Source organism: Hoplias malabaricus, chromosome 18 (genome assembly GCF_029633855.1).
Source record: "Hoplias malabaricus isolate fHopMal1 chromosome 18, fHopMal1.hap1, whole genome shotgun sequence".
Classification (NCBI taxonomy): Eukaryota; Metazoa; Chordata; class Actinopteri; order Characiformes; family Erythrinidae; genus Hoplias; species Hoplias malabaricus.
This window is the reverse complement of record NC_089817.1, coordinates 24,661,778-24,680,518: the sequence shown is the minus strand read 5'-3', so window position 1 is coordinate 24,680,518 and position 18,741 is coordinate 24,661,778. Positions and strand designations below refer to the sequence as shown.

General features: G+C 39.4%; 1 protein-coding gene across 2 annotated transcripts in view; it reads right to left on the bottom strand.

Annotated features, from left to right (window-relative positions):
* Positions 1-7,559: 7,559 nt before the first annotated feature.
* The window catches only part of LOC136674828 (aryl hydrocarbon receptor-like), a 23,985-nt gene continuing 12,803 nt past the window's right edge, over positions 7,560-18,741 (bottom strand). For both annotated transcript variants that reach the window (XM_066651089.1, XM_066651090.1), the window contains exons 3-10: positions 13,752-13,858; positions 13,540-13,629; positions 12,227-12,332; positions 11,505-11,623; positions 10,762-10,964; positions 9,877-9,986; positions 8,726-8,867; positions 7,560-8,607 (exon numbers count right to left, since the gene is read on the bottom strand). In XM_066651089.1, coding sequence (XP_066507186.1) covers positions 7,899-8,607; positions 8,726-8,867; positions 9,877-9,986; positions 10,762-10,964; positions 11,505-11,623; positions 12,227-12,332; positions 13,540-13,629; positions 13,752-13,858 — 1,586 coding nt within the window. In that variant the 3' untranslated portion in view covers positions 7,560-7,898. The remainder of the gene's footprint in view (positions 8,608-8,725; positions 8,868-9,876; positions 9,987-10,761; positions 10,965-11,504; positions 11,624-12,226; positions 12,333-13,539; positions 13,630-13,751; positions 13,859-18,741) is intronic.

The following is an 18,741-nucleotide window of genomic DNA, read 5'->3' as shown; positions in this document are numbered from 1 at the left end:
GTGTCTGATCGACTTTTATCAGCACAAGACACACTACTATCATCACATCAGTGTCACTCAAATTCAACCTCTGTGGTCCTGTGGGGTTCTGAGCATCGAAGAAACAGTTTTTCTTCCAGAAATGTTTCCTTGTCTTCTTTGAATAATAAGTCCTTACTGGAAGATTAGATTTTGTTTTTACATTTCCAAGGTAAAGCTGATATGCTCAGCATGTAAGATGTAAGTGTCTTGGTAAATGTAAATGTAGTCAGATATAAATGACTCATATATGTGCCATTAAATTAAAAAATAAAAAAGTTTTTAAAGCATCACTTTCATTAAGATTTGTCCTAGAACACATTCCATCTCTATAGGCACACACTTCCATATCAAATGAAGAAATATTCATTCCTCCCCAAGCTTCAGGGTCACTAAAGGGTAAAATATTTAAAATACTTGATGACATTCCTGGTCTGTGGAGTACAGATTTAATACATAAACACTTACTACTTCAAGCTTTCATCTTTTGAGAGGCAGGAGAAAATCCACTTGCTTCAGATCAGAAAAAATATGCACAGATTTCTGATGGAAAAGATGACAAAAATGTCCACTGTGAGAAGGAAACCTGATTAACACGGTGGGTCTGAAAGGACGTGGACCTGTAAACTTGCAGCTGCTGAAAAATAAATAAATAATAAAACCAACATACAAAGGACAAAGGAACACACACACATTCACACTTATGGCCACTTCTAAATCACCAGTCCACCTACCAACATTACGTGACATAACCTGTTGAGTTACATCTCAAAAATAATCATTTTTAGCCTTAATTTCTACTAAATAATTCTTAGCACAGATGGAAATAACTGAATTGAGGGTGGTCTCTGCCATGTTCTGACACTGATGCAGTGTGGTACATTCTGAGATTGTGTTGAGTGGCCAAGCTGATGGTAGTGACCTCATTGGCCTTCACCGCTGTGGTCTGTCCTCTGCGGCGAACGCATTGCTTTCTTATTCTCTCTTTTTTCCTTTGTCCTCTGGACCTGAGTGTGATCTATCAGGATGTACTGCCCTGTCGATGAGGTCATCTCTTTACGTCTGCTGTCTCCTTCGACCAAGCGACCTCCTGGCCTCCATCTCAGAAGAGGCGCATTCAAGCCTTTGTCGGCAGGAGAATCCATTCTCCACTGTCCTTGAACGTCCAGTGTTCAGGGACATCATGAAATACTCCTCCTTCAACAGCAACACTCTTTAGATTCCTATTGGTCATGGTTTTAACATTGACGTCTATTTTGTCTTTGTACAGAGAGGCTGAATTATTGCCCGCAAACAAGAAAGAGTAGATGAAAGTAAACATATGGAACCCACAGCACTTCCAATTATCTCTCAAATAAAAAGAGAGCAATGATCAGTCTTTTTGGCTGTGGAAGGCATCCAAATGAATTAACTCCATGGTCAGTGCATGCTTTATCTAGTCATTCATTCACTACCTTTAACCATTTTATCGAGCTCTGTGTTGCAGCGAGTCCCTTGGGTGCAAGGGAGGAGCACACCCTGGACGGGGCACCAATCCATCACAGGGAATCATACACTCACAGGACTGTGGGAGAAAAACAGATAATCCGGAGGACACCCACGCAGACACAGAAGGAACACACCAAACTCCACACAGAGTCAACCAAGCCTGGGGTCAAACCCACAACCCCAGTCTTTAGCTGTGTATTGAGTTGCACCTGACATCACTCTGTATATTAGCTGCCCCAGGGAGTACATACTCATTACTCAAACACAAAACTCATATAAAACTGTGAGGTTTCAATTGCTTTATTGTGTCTTTCAACACGTTTAGTCCTCATTTAGACGTTAGAATTAAAGAAATATATGCGTGGATCCCTGACCCATTTGTCTGTGTCACATTTTTAAACAGAGTTTGTACGTCAGTGTCAGTCAGTATACCAGTGCCCTACTCCCTACATAGCGTACATCACAGATAATACTGCACTCAGACACTAATCTGACAGGGAAATATGCACCTCATAACTGACTAAAAATTTCAACTTACAACATATTACGTGGACATAGAAACCGATATTTTCTCACAGACACTGTGCCTTACGGAGGGTGTAGAGAGACATTTGTGAATCGGCCTCGGCTTTGCTGTGGTGTAGAAACATCTCTCACAGATCACACACATACTGTAAATAGGGTGGAAAATGAGACAAATGAATACATGGCTTGTGTCTGTGGTCTCTGACACTCTAAATCAAAACGAGTGAAAAAAAACCCACAGTTACTGCAGTTTGTATATGATCTGTGTATGAATAACTCACTCAGATTCAGACAGAAGAGCAGAGAAACACTGGAGTCTAACATGCTAACCGTTTTCTATTAAATCTGATTACAAAATGCTAATATGGCTAACAGAGGAAAACTGATTTTTCTCCTCAATGTGCACCACTATAGGATCCCTTTCCCATTAGTTTACTTAAGTTCTGCGCTCTGAAATTAGCCAATTGGTCCCCAGTGTTGCGCCCAGGCCAATAATAAATAAACAAACACATTCTATATTTATTATATAATCATTATATTATCATTATATAATCATAAATACCGTTAGAGTCAGAAATTGTTAAAGTAAATAGTTCCCTGTAAATATAAGCATGTTGCTCCATATAGATGACTTACTTTCAGCTCATTTGGCTAAATACATTCAAATATTCGACCCAGACATTTAGTTGTGAGCACACAGCTTGTATCATTCACAAAGAAGTCGAAACAAAATGGAACACTTTGGAGCAGCCACACGAGCCCCAGGTCACAATGCTCAATGCCCAGCCTCGACTGAAACCTGAATCTATGTTCTCTGGAGTGATGGAGATGAGTTATGGTGATGTCTGAGATCCAGAGCTAATCATTTAGCATCAGAACCATAGCTCAGTGAAATTCTTGTGGCTGAATGCAAACAAATCCACACAGAAATGTCCTAACATCTGGTGTAAAACCTTCCCAGAAAATAAGATGCTGCAACTGCCACAAAGGGAACAAATGGCTTAATAATACTCTCGACTTCAGAGGAGATATTGGATGAGCAGGTGTTCACCACACAACTAATCCACACAGTACAGAACCACTGGGGATGAGAAATAGTGCTTTCCCATGGTAGTGTTTGAGAGAGCCACAAGGGGGAAGCATTGCTCTGTCAGCACAAAAAAGGAAAAAAAAAATCTCTTTGTCTCGGGGAACTCCACCCACCAGAAGCACTCTGAGGGTGGGGAAGGTTGAATGAGGCTCTCAATTGGCCAATAGCCTTCAGGGGAATATAATAGAACCTTATGAGTTGAAAAGTAAAGCCCACAAGTGACAAGTGAAAAATGTAGGTTCTGTTCAGACTTTGTTTTGTGTCTTTGAAGGTGTGTTCTCATGAATGGGTTTCCGCCATTTTAGAATAATCGCTTGGGGACTCATGGAGCAGGTGAGGATAAAAACAACCAATATTTGATCACCCAAACTAATGCCTGTGAAAAAATAAAACGGCTTCATTCTTATACACACTGTTAAGGGTTAAATGTTTAAAAAGTTTAAAAGCCAGTTTTCTCTGGACATTGCATCTAGAACGTCATATTTCTGTTTCGGAAGAAGATACTTTACCTTAGATTGTGAATGCAATATTGAATTTCTATTGTCCTCCAGATGAATCCCCAGTTCAGGTCAGAGGCATGTGTTGATTCCACTGGCTACAAATGAAGGAATACTGAAGGTTTCTGGGTTAGATGCGGGAGGCAGACTGTTGGGACAAGATACTCCTCATGCCTTAACACTTGTTTGTTGGGAAAGTAAAGATATCCTCAACTTTAAACTGCTGTGCCCATAGAATGTTTAATCTTCATTAAAAAAAAACATTCCCAATATAAACTGGAGGCTATAGAATAACAGAAGAGCTGAAGGTTCTGCTCAATGCCAAGTGAAGCACTGAAGCATGTTGTTATGAGTTAATTCCTTTTATCAGTCTACTGGTGCATGCTGAAAAGAAAAGCATGTTAGGAGCCATTTCAGAGATGTTCCAAAGTCTACATTTTGATGGAAAATCATTCATTCATTTATTCTCTGTAACCGCTTATCCAGTTCAGGGTCGTCGTGGGTCCGGAGACTACCCAGAATCATTGGACGTAGGGCAGGAACACACCCTGCAGGGGGCGCCAGTCCTTCACAGGGCGACACACACTCACACATTTGTTTCATTTGAAGTCAATAGAAAAAGAAGAAGAGAGAGAGAGAGAGAGAGGAGAGAGAGAGAGAGAGAGAGAGAGGAGAGATCGAAGAGAGGGGAAAAGATATATATGAAACAATGAAAGTGAGACAAAAAAACAGTTAAAGAAAGAGGGGAGAGAGGAATAAAGAAAAGAATGTGTGAGGAAAGAGACAAAGGAGAAATAAAGGGGTGGGGGGAGGGAGGGGGAAGTGCTTGTTTTGTGCACTTCAAAGAATCTTGTCTGGGTTTTGTTTGTTGTCATAGAGGCAGCACAGAGAGATCATAGACAACACACCACCACTGAGCTGTCTCCATGAACTCTACACACCCACCCACACACACACACACACACACACGATGTGATATGATGGCGTCCAGGGAGAGGCGAGGATGCAGGTGGTTACATAAGACAGGTGATAGATAATACACACTCCCACTTCACACAACTCTTCACACACAGAAACTAAAGCCTTACACACAACACACCACCACAGTCACATTTACACACTTCACTATCAGCCAGTCACGTCGGAAACCTCCTGAACTTTAATTATTAAATACAAATGAACGCGCTCCATACACTATACACAATACAAAACTGTTTATCTCCACTCCCTAACAGCTCTTCTAGCACTGCCACTGCCGACAAAGCACAACCGCCACAGATCATTTTGCTTAAATTACCAGTTTCTCTTTTTCTCAGTGTAAATATCTCCAAGTGTTTACAGCAGCAGCGACATGTCTAATTAATTGTGTCACTTCACATAACAGTTATTTCATTTATTTATTTATTTTTTAGCAGGTCTATTTTCTGAAATATCCATAAAATATAATATAATATAGTTATAGACTGTAATAGTAGAAGTCCATCTGTTGCTCTGCATACTTTGTTAGCTCCCTTTCACCCTGTTCTTCAATGGTCAGGACACAGACAGGACTACAACAGAAGGTGGAATTATTCATCGTTCTCAGAGCTGTAGTTACACTGACGTGGGGGTGAAATGTTAGTGTTTGTTGCGCTGACACAATTGGATCAGACACAGCAGGGCTGCTAGAGTTTTAAAGCAGCCCTCAGTGTCACTGTTGGGTATACACTGAGGGTATTCCACCAATCAGAAACATCCTGTGGACACTGATGAAGGACTAGAAGATGAACAATACAAACTGTGCAGCAACAGATCTGCAGTGCTACTGTCTCGGACTTTACATCTACAAAGTGGACCGGTGAGGGAGGTGTGTCTAACAGAGTGGACAGTGAGTGGACACAGTGTTTAAAAACTCTTATACACAGCAGTTGTACAGATTAGAAATGTCTAGGAATTTTTCACAAGTCATTTGTGCATAAAGACAAACATAACATAGTTGTTCAACCATAAACATTAGTTATAAATATAATAAAAATAAAATCAGTCCAAGCCAATAACCATATTAAAAAATGTGTGCGTATGTTATCAGGATTATACAATGTTGATTAAGAAATGTGTAATCAAGATATTCCGGTGTATATTCCTGTGGGAATGAGCAGCTCCAGGGAGACTGTCTGTGTATTCACTGTTAGACATTAACCTCCCAACGGGAAGCTGTTCCTGGAACAGTGAAAATGGCTCTGGGAAAGAACGGATGATGCGTTGATGACTCACTGGCATTAGGTAATGCACATAAGATTGGCCTGAGCAACGTGGACTAAATAACACTGGGATTTTAGTGCTGTCTATTGCTGTTGGGGTATAACTTGGAAAATATTAAAACACATTAAAACCCTGATGGGGTGTTCTTAATCCTTGCATTATTTTTGTCCAAAATGATTTGTATTTGTTGGACCTCAGCATTCAGAAAGGTACATTTAATCTCAATTACTTTATTTGTAAGATCAATATCATTAAAGGCTCATAGATCCCTATAACTAGATCTAGGCTAAAAGCTTGGCAGAAACATTCAGCTTTCCAGGCCAATATTACTCTGTTCAGCTTCTGTTTACATTTGAGACCTCACGGTAATTTGGTGGGAAATATACTAAAGGTCTCATGCAAGTCAGCCTCTGTGTCAGTCGTACCGCCATTTCAAATCCAGCCCGTGTTCACCCTTAACCCTTCATTATTCAATCATTTTTAAACTCCTGCGTAAAAGAGGACATATGAAGAAGTTTTATCTATGTAGGATGGATTCCCAGACAGGGATTAAGCCTAGTCTTGGCCTACACAGGATTCTGAACTGTGACTTTACATTAAAGGGAGGATACAGTCCAGAACTAAGCTTAATCGGTCTCTTAGAAACCAGCCCTATGTTTGAAATCCAGGCTTCCAGAATCAAGACAATCAAGTGGAGCTGGCGCTTGTCACCTGAAATTGGAATCAACTTCAGAATTTCTGGAATTAAAAAGCCTAGCCCAATTATCAACCAGCAATACAGTGACCAAGTGCAGTATCAGACACCTCTATCAGACATAAATCACAAAAACGAAACAATAGATTTTCAGGAAATCTTTCAATGGATGTTAACAGAAATCTACTTATTGTATACCTTGTTTTGTTTTTTTTAACTAGGGTGGGCAGTATCCACTTTTTTCATACCGTCATTCCGCCTCAAAAAATTGACATGGTACACGGTATTACTGTGGGTGAGGGGCTGCACAGTCGGTCTATCTCTTAGCACAAATTCGAGTGAAGGTTTTTTTGCGCTGTGCAGTTCAACTCTTGTGGTTTCCAGCAAACTGAGTTCAAATCATATTTAGAGGAATGATGGGTATTCTGAGTATTTTCAGCTTCCTTCCTCTCCCTTCAGCGCTAAATTCACAACTGCCGAAGATGACTGGGCTTGTATGTTTTTCATTTACCACCATATGTGACTGACCTTGCTGGGATTTTTAGGGGAATATGGTAAACGTAGTCTTTCAGACTATTGCTAGGTGACTGCAAATCAATATCATGATTAAATATTTTACCTCGATTACCATTAATGAATGATTATTTTGTTTTATTTTTGTTAAATTTTTGCCCTCATAGTTCACTGAAAAGGCTTTTATTGTAAATATGCTCAGGTATTAAAGGGAAAGTCTACAATTGGGGGGAAATGCAGTTCTAAGTTCTGCGTCGTTTAAGGTCATGTAGAATGAAGCAGGAAAGAAATCCTCATTTTGATTCATGTTTTCAGTGTTTGGAGTTCTCTCCTTTGTCTAAAAAGCAGAGAGAAAGCCTGGCATACTGTGCTGTTTGGTTTTTTTACTCATTTATAGACACTGGCGCTGCAGAGACTGGAGAACTAGCAAATGGCGAAGAAACATCTGAATTTTATAAAAAGTGTTTTTTGTTTACAGTCGTCAACTTCACCTTTAAAACTTTGATATGTTTTTCTAATGTTGCTGAGAGTTTGTGAGTCTCTTTTTTTTTTGAGCCAGACCACTGTTCATATCCTTCAAGTGTTATGACACTGGTGATATTAACTTTGGTCGCTGAAACTGTTTGTTGTCAGTGTTTACACTTCTTTATGGTGATTGTTGTCTTCATTAAGGTCAAAACAATTCCAAAAAAGAGAGAAACATTTGCTCCTTTGTCCTCTGTGCTATTTAAAATTGAATGTGGTTTATTATTATGAAAAATGTATAAGTCAAATTCTGTAAACTGAGATTCTGAGCTTTTTGTACAGGAGATTTATTCAAGGAATATTGGTCTTAAGACGTGTGACCACCTGGTTTGGAATCTGTGAAATTCTGATGGACCTTCACAGGGTTCCTGGACAACATAGAGTTCTGGAGCCACTTCACTGGCTCACTTTGGGAAGAATCAAGACTCTTGCCTTCTTCCATTTCTGCACCTTGAGGTCTGGTCTGCTTATTATCCTTCATAGTGGTCTCTTTCAAAAGAGCTTCTTCTACATATGAGAAAACATCATTAGCCAGAATGTCATTCAGTTGAGCAGGTCCATCCCCTCTTTCTAGATGTATCCTCATTAAGGCATCCTCCCATTCCTTCAACTCAGTGTGGTCCATCTCCCAGCCCGTCAGAGGTCCCTCTCCACCTTCTTTGCCTAGGATCTTCTGCAGGGCTTCCAACATAGTATTCTGGTTAAAGCTGGACTCAAGAGGGTCCAGTCTCCAGCCATTGCTACGAACACTAAGCAGGGCATGACTGTCCACGAAGGCCTGGTCCAGAGGACACTGCAATTCTGCACCTGCTGGAGGTGTATAAATGGAGTGGTCTTGTCTGAGCATGGAGCCCAAAAGTGAGTCAGGGCCCAGGTCGTTCTGATCTGTAGATTTGTTTTTCTTTTTGCTGTGCACTTTTGGAACGTCCAAGTTTTCATAAAGTACAGCCTCTCCTGCGAAGCTGAAAGGAAGCTGCAGTCGTCTCTGACGTAGAGTCTCCTCACCTTCTTCATTTCTGGACAGATGGAACAATTCATTAAACTATGCTTATGGCACTGATATAGCTTATGGCTCTGAATAGAGCATTAGCAATTCCGTTTATGGATTCTCTTCAATTTTTAATGACCACTCACGTTAAGGGCTTCTGCCGAGCTATTATGAAATCAGGCTTATCTCCCTTGAACACCACTCTGGCATTGGCCTGAACCCAGACCCACACTCCATTCTTAGTCAGGAGCCTGAAGACAGTGAATCCACTCTCTCCCGTCTTTATCACTAACCGGAAGAAACAGAAGGCAGTGTTCATTTATGATTGTCACAGTTGTGGTGTATGACTATAAAAACTCTTTGAAAGTTTCTTAGTGAAAATAAGGTAACATACACCCAACAGGGATTTTTTTTACAGATAATAAGTGCATAATATTTGTTCATTCGTTCAGTTTAACGTTTTGTCATACAATTTACGTCCAAAACATTTTGATATATCTGTATTAATAGGTGTTTTAGGCACCCGTTGTTGACAAAGGTGTTTAATTGTGTATGCATAGCTTTTATAATCTCAATTAAAAAGCAAGAGATATAAGTGGAGCAGCTGCACCTAAGGCAAGCATCAGCTAAATGGCACCCCGTTTTTTTGTGGAAGAAAAGCTGGAGCGTTGTTTGTGTTTATAACCTACTCTTTAAACGTCATAACCTGACCTATAGTGAACTATAGTGTGTGTGTGCATGTGGCTGAATGGCATCAAATCCTCACAGGATTGAAAGTAAAGCCTTCTTAAAGTCAAAGGGGTTGTCATTGCAGCAAATTGGGGAAAAAACTATGTATTAATACCCTTCATTTTAGAAAAGAAATGGGCCATATTTGGGCCAGTGTAACTTTACTGCAGGCCGCAACATGTTCTAATAGATTAGTTTAAGAAAATATACAGGAAGTGCATTAAAGTGAACAAAAGTATGTTGTCAGTCAAGTATTTGTTCTTATAATCACTTTAAAAAGCAACCAGACATTACTGCCTTTTTACTTCATTTTTTACAATTACTAATTAATTAGTTCACTTTTACACTTGTAATGTATTTAAAGTTAGTGTTCTGAATTGAACACTAAGGTATAATTGGTGGGGTGTAATGAAGGGGGAAGAAGGGAAGGAGGAATAACAGGAGGGTGGGACACATAAATGTGTAATTTTTGTACTGTTCTGTCTTTGATTTTTTTTAAAAATGAACCAAAGAAGTCATTTAATCAGCTGCACCCACATATCTGCATATGAAGAAACAAGCTCCCTACTTCTCAAGTGGTTGTCAGCACAGTGCATCATATCAGCAGCGTGAATGAACTGATAGCCAGATCTTCTGGTGCACAATTCCATTTCTGAGTATCCCAAAACCATCATCCCCCTAGGAGGAGAGATAAAGAACAGAGACAATTAAACAGAGTCATGCGCATTTCTGAAAAAGAAACCATTAATGAGTAACAGCAAAGAGAAGTGGAGATAGTGAGAGATGTTCAACTGAGTTTCATCTCATTTAAAGTAAATTAGTTCAGACTTATTTAAGTATCAGGACTTTAATATCATTGTGTTCAAAACTTAAATACTGGAATGCTATATTACAGAGACCAACACACCTTGTTTATGTTATAAACACATTCTGTGTACTCTGTGAACATGTTGACAGGGGATCAAATGGAAACTAATTTCAGCTCTAGGATTTTCTCTGGACCAGCCTTCTATATTCAGAGCAATTCACAACCAATGAACTGTGAATTGAATCTGTTTGCTTTCAGCTCAAACATTCACACTTTTAGTATTCAGTGTTATAATGTCTGAGTTTGGGGTAGCGGCAGCTGGAATTAAGAAAAGCTGTGGACCATCTGCTAAGCAACAATAACCTGTTTAAATATCACCTCAAGATTTTTAGTTAATTTACACCTCCAACTTGGCGTCTACCTGTTGGTTAAGTTTCCCAACACAATCACACAAGACCAAGTGCAATACTAAATCTGAACTGTCAGCTGACACAGAGATTCATTAGATGCTCTCCTGAATTCCTGGACACTGACAGCTATACATTTACTGTCAATATTTTTTGCAGTGAACTTCCTTTTGCTCTTCACAATTAAGCAACAATTGTGAATCAAACCTGTTCTGAAAAGTTGGTTCTTGAGTTATACCTGGTGTCTATGCTCAGTGGAGCAAAGTCCAGCTTATGTTTGGTTTGGAAAATTAAGGTCTTGGTTCTGATCTGTAAAATCCCCACAGGCTGAACAGGACTCGCTATCACAAAGAGAACAATTTGTGGATGAGGTGTTGAGCTGTTCTCCACAGTCTGGTGATCTCCATGAAGGTATTTCAGTCTCCCCTGAATATTCAGGGCCTGTGTATTAAAAAGACATTAAAATGAGGTAGAATACAGAACCTGGATTATGGGAAAATAGCTGGAAGTGATGACAAATTCAAATTTTACCTAATCTCATTTTCCAAATATAATTGATAAGCAAAGACATTTAAGTGTTTGCTTGATTAGTTTCTCACTGGAGTTAGAAACTAACGAGTACTGAATTAGAATTAGAATCACTTTATGGGCCACCGTGCACAGAGGAATTTGTTCTCTGCATTTAACCCAATCCGTGCAGTGAAACACACATTTACACACACACTAGTGAACACTAGGGGGCAGTGAGCACACAGGTGGGTTATGAAGGGCACTTCAGTCATGACCTGCTGACAGTGGGGATCAAACTGGCAACCTTCCTGTTATAAGCCCAGTTCCCTAACCACTAGCTGCCCCACTGAATACAACTGAAGGCAGTAACATAAAACATCAGACTTGACTCAAACCACATGGAACTCTTGTGTAGATTATCCCCACAAAAATAAGCACACTTTGGGTAGGTTTAAATTGTGTAGATATTACCAGGAAGCCAGAAGAATCGTCCAAAAGACAGCGGAAGCGACAGCAGAAGCTCCTCTCCAGGAACGCGGAGTTCTCTGGTGGAAGACACTCAGGGCTGTAGCTCTCAAATCTTCTTGGTCCTAAAAGAACAAAGCACATTAACTGTTCAATGTATTTCACAAACTGACAAATGTTTTTGTAGCAGTAGTTATAACAATTTGGAGCTGCTCAGGTAGGAAACCTACAGCTTGGTTTGGGCACTGCCTCTGTAACGTTTTAATCTTTTAACATGTGGATTAGTAATTATTGTAGTAATACTCAAAATTCATGTTAAGACTTGTGGGTCAAAATCCTGAAAAGATAAACTGCCATTAAGGATATCTTTCTTCATAACATCCATATAATTACAGCCTAGCTAGCACCTGCATTATTTAGGATTTCAGGAGATCAACTAAAGGCATTATAGGTTTATCAAATAAAACCAAGACTGCAGCTATAGCAAAGCAGTTAGTAGAAAACAGAAGAATGAAAAAGCATGTTTTGATTTACAGTGCATGGTAAAAACTGCACACTTGTCCTTCTGGAATTACTACATACTTATTGTTGTTATGAGAAATCTCAGAAGTGGTGCTAGCAGTGATTAGCAATACTGCAAATGTGTTTCTTGTTGAATTTTGATAGTTATGATATAAAATGTTGGCCTAGGGTCTAATTCTCAATGATTCCCGTAATATAGCTCTTACCACCAACACCACTTTTTGAGTTGAGGGCAAAGTGCAGCTGGCATTGGAACATAGAGCGGTCATCAACGTGGATCAGCTCATAAATGCTCTGTTGAATAACATCTGACTGTGAAGGGAACAAGAGGCATTGGTCAATCAGGACTAAGTCTTTTCTATGTCAAATAAACTTTTCATTTTACAAGAAGATTCTACATATTTGAGGACAGTTTCAGTACATCAAAGTCAATATTGCATATTACAAACTCTCTCTCTCTCTCTCTCTATATATATATATATTTTTTTTTTTTTTTTCAGGGCATTTTTGCAATAAATATATTCTTGGCAATATGAAAAACAGTGAAAAATATTTTAATTTCAAGAACATCATATTGCAACAAAATAAATGCTTAAATTATATTTTAGTAAATATGTAATTACTTTGGACATTAGAATTATAAAAAATCAATTCTCTAAACATTTGGTTATTTTGTTAACAGTACGTTATCAAGATTCTGATTTTGTTTAAAATAAATAAATCAATCTAGCAATAAATTAAAGTGCAAAGAATTAAGTTTATGTGAAAAATAAACAAATACAACATAGCGTCAGTGTCGTTTATGAGCTTGGGTTAGACTTTCCTCATTGTTGTTGCATATCTTACACATTACCATTAGGGCTGGGCAATTAATCAAATCAATTATTTTAACTCTTTTGTTGTTGTTTTGTGTTTTCTTTTATTTTTATTCTGTTATGTCCCCACAGTGTATTGATGTACTGTCCCTTTAAAGCCAACTACCAAACTGTAGTCACATGATTCTGCTCCTATCTGCCACATAGAAGCAACCTAAATGCAAGAAAGAGGCCAAAAGAGCGACTCGAGCCGCTCGTGCTGTGTTTTGACTTTAATTAATATGACACTGAACAAAAAGTTCAATGTAAATGTAATGTAAAAAACAGTTTCAGCCAAAGCACAATCACACACCAAATATAAACAGTGCTCAAAAAAACAAGAGAAGAACAAGCTCCCAGTGACATTCCCGTATCCCAGCTTTAATACTGGAGCATATCTACAGTACAAGGCTCATCACTGGTTAGGGTCAAAAATACAAAAACACAATAATCGCTCATTAATCCTAATTGTGGTAAAATGTAAAATTAATCATGATATTGATTTGCGTTCATATCGCCCAGCACTAATTACCATGTCTTTTATTTTTGTACATTATACATCTTATATAACCAGACCCCCTCCACACAACTGAAGTTGCTCTATTTTTTGGAACAAATTTTTCCTCCACAGAGGCCCTCAGAGAGAGACCGTCTTTAAAACCTACTTGATGGAAACCCAAGTAATCTTGTATAGTAGAAGAGGCATAGAAGACACTGCCCTCAGTGGACACCACCAAGACGAACCCATTCAGAGCCTGGGTGGAAAAGACACATCACAGCCATTACAATCTTATGATCATCTGAGCTAGTGCACTTCAAAACAAGATATATCCTTCTTTTTCTGTTCAAGGAGTATTAGATGAATGTCATCGCCCACCTGCAGCAAAAAATCCCCTTCAGAGAAGTTGACCCCATCTACTGAAGTTGCTGTCCTTCCATTGTTACCACAGGATAACGCCCCCCAATCATACATCCTCATTGTTGCTGGAACAGACAAAATCTCACCATCATCCTCAACAAAATGACTGACTCACAGCTGTCCTTCAATTCCCAAAAATTGAATGAAACCAAGACTTTGAATCATGGCGGCTCTATAACAGGCATCCTAGCAGCTCTACCGTACATATCCATTTTCTCATGAATCAGATGTAGTATACTGCTACCCAGGGCTACATGACATGGATGGAATATCAAATAGCCATTGATTCTACACATTTACATTTTTGATGTTTGGCAGGCACTGTGAAACAGAGCGACTCACAGTTTAATCACATTACATAGGTAGGCAAAAGTGGTGATAGGAGTCTTGCCCAATGAGTCTTATTACTTTAGTCCAGTATTTTAAACAGAATAATTCTGCATGTGTGCAATGCATATTTCAAGCTATTTTATTTATTTGTTTATTTATTTAGTTAGTTAGTTGGTGTATGTGTGTGTGTGTGTGTGTGTGTGTGTCCTCCTGTAAGGCCGTGTTAGAAGATTATTTGTCTGGGCATGCTCAATTCAAGCACTTCAAAGGAGCAAACAGTAATTTTCTCCAAATATCCTTCATCACATTATTAACTGCCATTTTACTGACAACTAATGAACTGGGCAGAAGGGGAATGCTACAGACCTGAGACTAAGAGGGGGTTAGTTCTTCAGAGAGGAACCTGTTAATAATGTTTTTGTATCAGCCACTGAAAAACGTCTATTGATGGGCATTCTAATTTTGGATTGGCCAATCGCAGAGCTGTCCATCATTTCTTGCACCAGCCAATCGAATCAGACATTAAGAATCAGCCTCCAATGTTTTCACTGGTTCGTTTATCTGTGAGGTTTCTTTTCAGTGTAAACTCAGGTCAATTAGTAGATATATTTAAAGTGCATTTTGAATGCTGTTGTGCTTCTAACTTAAAATCTTTTATTTTATGTAATTTACAACGTCTTTGGATAAGTGGTGAGAGTTCCGTTATAGTGCTCTATAACAACACAAATAAAGGAGTTTAACAAAGTACATTACAACACCTTTGTACCAACAACGTTTTGTGAAGAGAACTCCACTCTACTTAAATGTTAAAACGTACATCTGGAGACTCCTAACTGAACTTCTGTATGGACTTCCAGGAGCTGGATGATAACCCAGAGGTGGGGAAATGAGGCACAGCCATATTGCCATTTTGCTTTTTATTAAATGCACTAAGAAGGGCATAGTGAACAAGTACACATTTTCAAACAATATAGGGCATGACATGTTTCGGGACCAAAGCCATTATGCAACATCACCTAAAACTTCTTAATGAGCTGCCCACATCAGAACACACACAACACAGCAAAGCTGCTAAGGAGATCCCCGGTGACCCCCAGCCCCTCTCAGATGGCACTTTCCTTAAAAGCATTGGTTGATTGGCTGATACATAAAATGACTGACAGTATCTCCATCTACTCACTACGCCCATAAACATGGCTGCACCCTCATTTGGGACCCACTTAACATTCATGAACTTCAAAGCAACTTGTCTCTTATTCCTGTGTGAGTTGCAGCTCATACAATATGTAAATAATATAATTAAGAAAGGGGCGGCACGGTGGCGCAGCAGGTAGTGTCGCAGTCACACAGCTCCAGGGGCCTGGAGGTTGTGGGTTCGATTCCCGCTCCGGGTGACTGTCTGTGAGGAGTTGGTGTGTTCTCCCCGTGTCCGCGTGGGTTTCCTCCGGGTGCTCCGGTTTCCTCCCACAGTCCAAAAACACACGTTGCAGGTGGATTGGCGACTCAAAAGTGTCCGTAGGTGTGAGTGAATGTGTGTGTGTCTGTGTTGCCCTGTGAAGGACTGGCGCCCCCTCCAGGGTGTATTCCCGCCTTGCGCCCAATAATTCCAGGTAGGCTCTGGACCCCCCGCGACCCTAAATTGGATAAGCGGTTACAGATAATGAATGAATGAATGAATAATTAAGAAACAATAATAATAATTTTCATTAATAATTTGGTCATTTTTGATTGTAAAAATGACTTATTACTCCTTTAAGCAAACTATATTTAGTAGTGATACTGACCCGTTCTCATACTAGGGAATGGTAAAGATTCATCTCTAATGCAAACAGTTCATGATTGCTGACAGACTCCATCCACACATTGTGATTGTTCACAAATATGAGCGACCACTTTTGAGACTCAGTGCAGCCTCCTGAGTACAACTGTTCAGCTCTGGCTTATGAGATACTGTCTAGACTCCTGTTAGCAAACCATCAGGGACAGAGAAAGCTCAGCACACAACACTCCCTGTGGGTGTCAGGTGACGTAGCCTCCTCTGATGAAAACAATGAGCCAGACATAAACAAGATCAGAAAATAACAGCCCTGTACCCAACATATTACAATATAAAAAGCCCAAAGGTAGTTGCCCTAAACTTGTCTCGATTTGAAAGTTTGCAGCCTGCGGCATCGAAATTCACAGAGACTGAGGAATTTACAACAAGATCATATTTTTCACTGCAATATTGATGAAAATTTAAGCATTGTATAAGGTGACGTTAGCATTGATGCTAATGGCTAACTGAGGCCTTTGTCAGTTTACAGCAAAAGTCAATGACTCTCAAAGCTCTCTGTTACTAGTGGAACAAGGTTTGGTTATTAGGGAACATCACATTTTTGCAGTGGAGTCCAAACAGAGAAACTGTATTTAGAAAGTCAGCTGATAAGATATTAAAATAATAATAATAATAATAATAATAATAATAATGGTGTTATGTGAAAATGTGCAGTATGGAAGATATTGACATACTGAAAAGTCTTACAGTAGGAATAGGAAAAAAGGACAACGTCTACAATACAAATCCTCAATCTCTATGTATTATATAGGGTGACCAGACGACCTCTTTTACCCGGACATGTCCTCTTTTTTAGACCTAAATAAACGTCCGGGATTTTGTTTTTCTAGAGCTTACATAGAACTTCGAGAAGCGTTTCGTTCACAAACTAGTCCCCCCCTCCCCTACTCCGATTGGTTCACTTGAGTGAGAAGGGGGCGTGGCGAAGTAGCCTAAAATCTTCTGATTGGACGGTCTGACTGTAGAGCTAACATTATTGGTCGATAACCTTCTCTGTAAACATTTAATTGGTCAGTCTGCACCTCAGTAGTTGTCCACCCCCCATCCCCCACCCCCCAAGTAAAATTTGCTATAAGAAGAGAAAAGATGAACACTTTCTTAAACAAACACAACAATTTTATAAATTCAACCACAGATGAAAGTGTACTGAATTGTACATGGCATGTTAAGTGGTATGAAAACCAGTAGATCATTTCAAATATGGCAGGGTGGAAATCTATTGAAATATTTTCCAGGGGAAAAAAGCCAAGTCTCTTGAAAATAATGAACAAATAAGCCAACTAGTCTGACAGGTTTCTCCTCAAGGAGAAGGCCCCTCTACATTTCATACTGTTGCGTTATGCTAATGGTAAGCTCCAGCACTGAACTTCATTGTGACAATTCCCCCTGCACCACGTATTCCACCTCAGAGGGATTTACCCCCTGGAGATGTAAATGAGCCAAAAAACAAATACCTTTTTATTCACATTGACACACTATGTCAAGGTCTTAACTACAAACAAAGATTACCACTAACCTTCAGCTGAATTGAATAAATTTAACTGTTGCTTTAAAGTTGTAAGCTGTCTCAACTTCTTTGTAACAGTGGATGTAACTGGGCTTAAAGACTGTACAGAGGGATAAGATATTTGTACTACATATTGAAAAACAGACTGACGTTTAAAGCAACTTTAAAATAACGACAAATATCACTGTGTGTAAAAATCTACTGGTGACTACTAGTCATTTATGTTCATTATTAGACCTAATGACTTTAGATTAAAGCCAAAAACAAAGTCTTTTATAAATAACTGTAATCAGCAATTGCAGTTTAATCTGGTAAAAGTACAAGCGATACAGTTTTTGTTATTTTAATTGGCTGATTTGCTATGTTACTTTGTTGATGTAAGTGACAACAGAAACTGTTCCAGCTTAAATAAACCAACATTACTCACCCCTTCAATCTAATCATTTTACACTGTACTAAAGTTATTATATCACTAGCTTTAACACTATCAAGCCATTTATGAGCTAGATCAATTCTCTTAAATCCATGGGTGAGCAGCACTAAAAGTTGGGGAGACTCAGTGAAAGGTGCAGTTGGAGATGACTAATAATTAAGAAGGAAATTTAGTAAAACCTTGGCATTAACAAACATTAAACACAAACATCAGAATTCACAAATTGTCACAACTGTAATCACGTTAATAATTAAATTATGCTGTGTTTGCAATGGGCGGCACGGTGGCGCAGCAGGTAGTGTCGCAGTCCCACAGCTCCAGGGACCTGGTTCATTTCCCGCTCCGGGAGACTGTCTGTGAGGAGTTTGGTGTGTTCTCCCTGTGTCTGCATGGGTTTCCTCCCACGGTCCAAAAACACACGTTGGCAGTGTGACTCAAAAGTGTGAGTGAGTGATTGAATGTGTGAACGAGTTTGTGTCGCCCTGTAAGGAGTGGCACCCCCTCCAGGGTGTATTCCTACCTTGTGCCCAATGATTCCAGGTAGGCTCTGGACCCACCGTGACCCTGAACTGGATTAGCGGTTACAGACAATGAATGAATTAATGAATGAATGTGTTTGCAATACAAAAGCATCGTGGGACTAAACTTTTTCATGAGACAACTGAGTAGATCAGTTTCATCATGAGCTTCATTACTGCCAAGCTACCATCAATATACTGAGTCCAAAAACATACGTTGGTCGGTGGATTGGCTACTCAAAATGTTCATAGGTGTGAGTGTGCAAGTGAATGTGTGAGTGTGTGTCACCCTGTGTATGACTGGCGCCCCCTTCAGGGTGTTT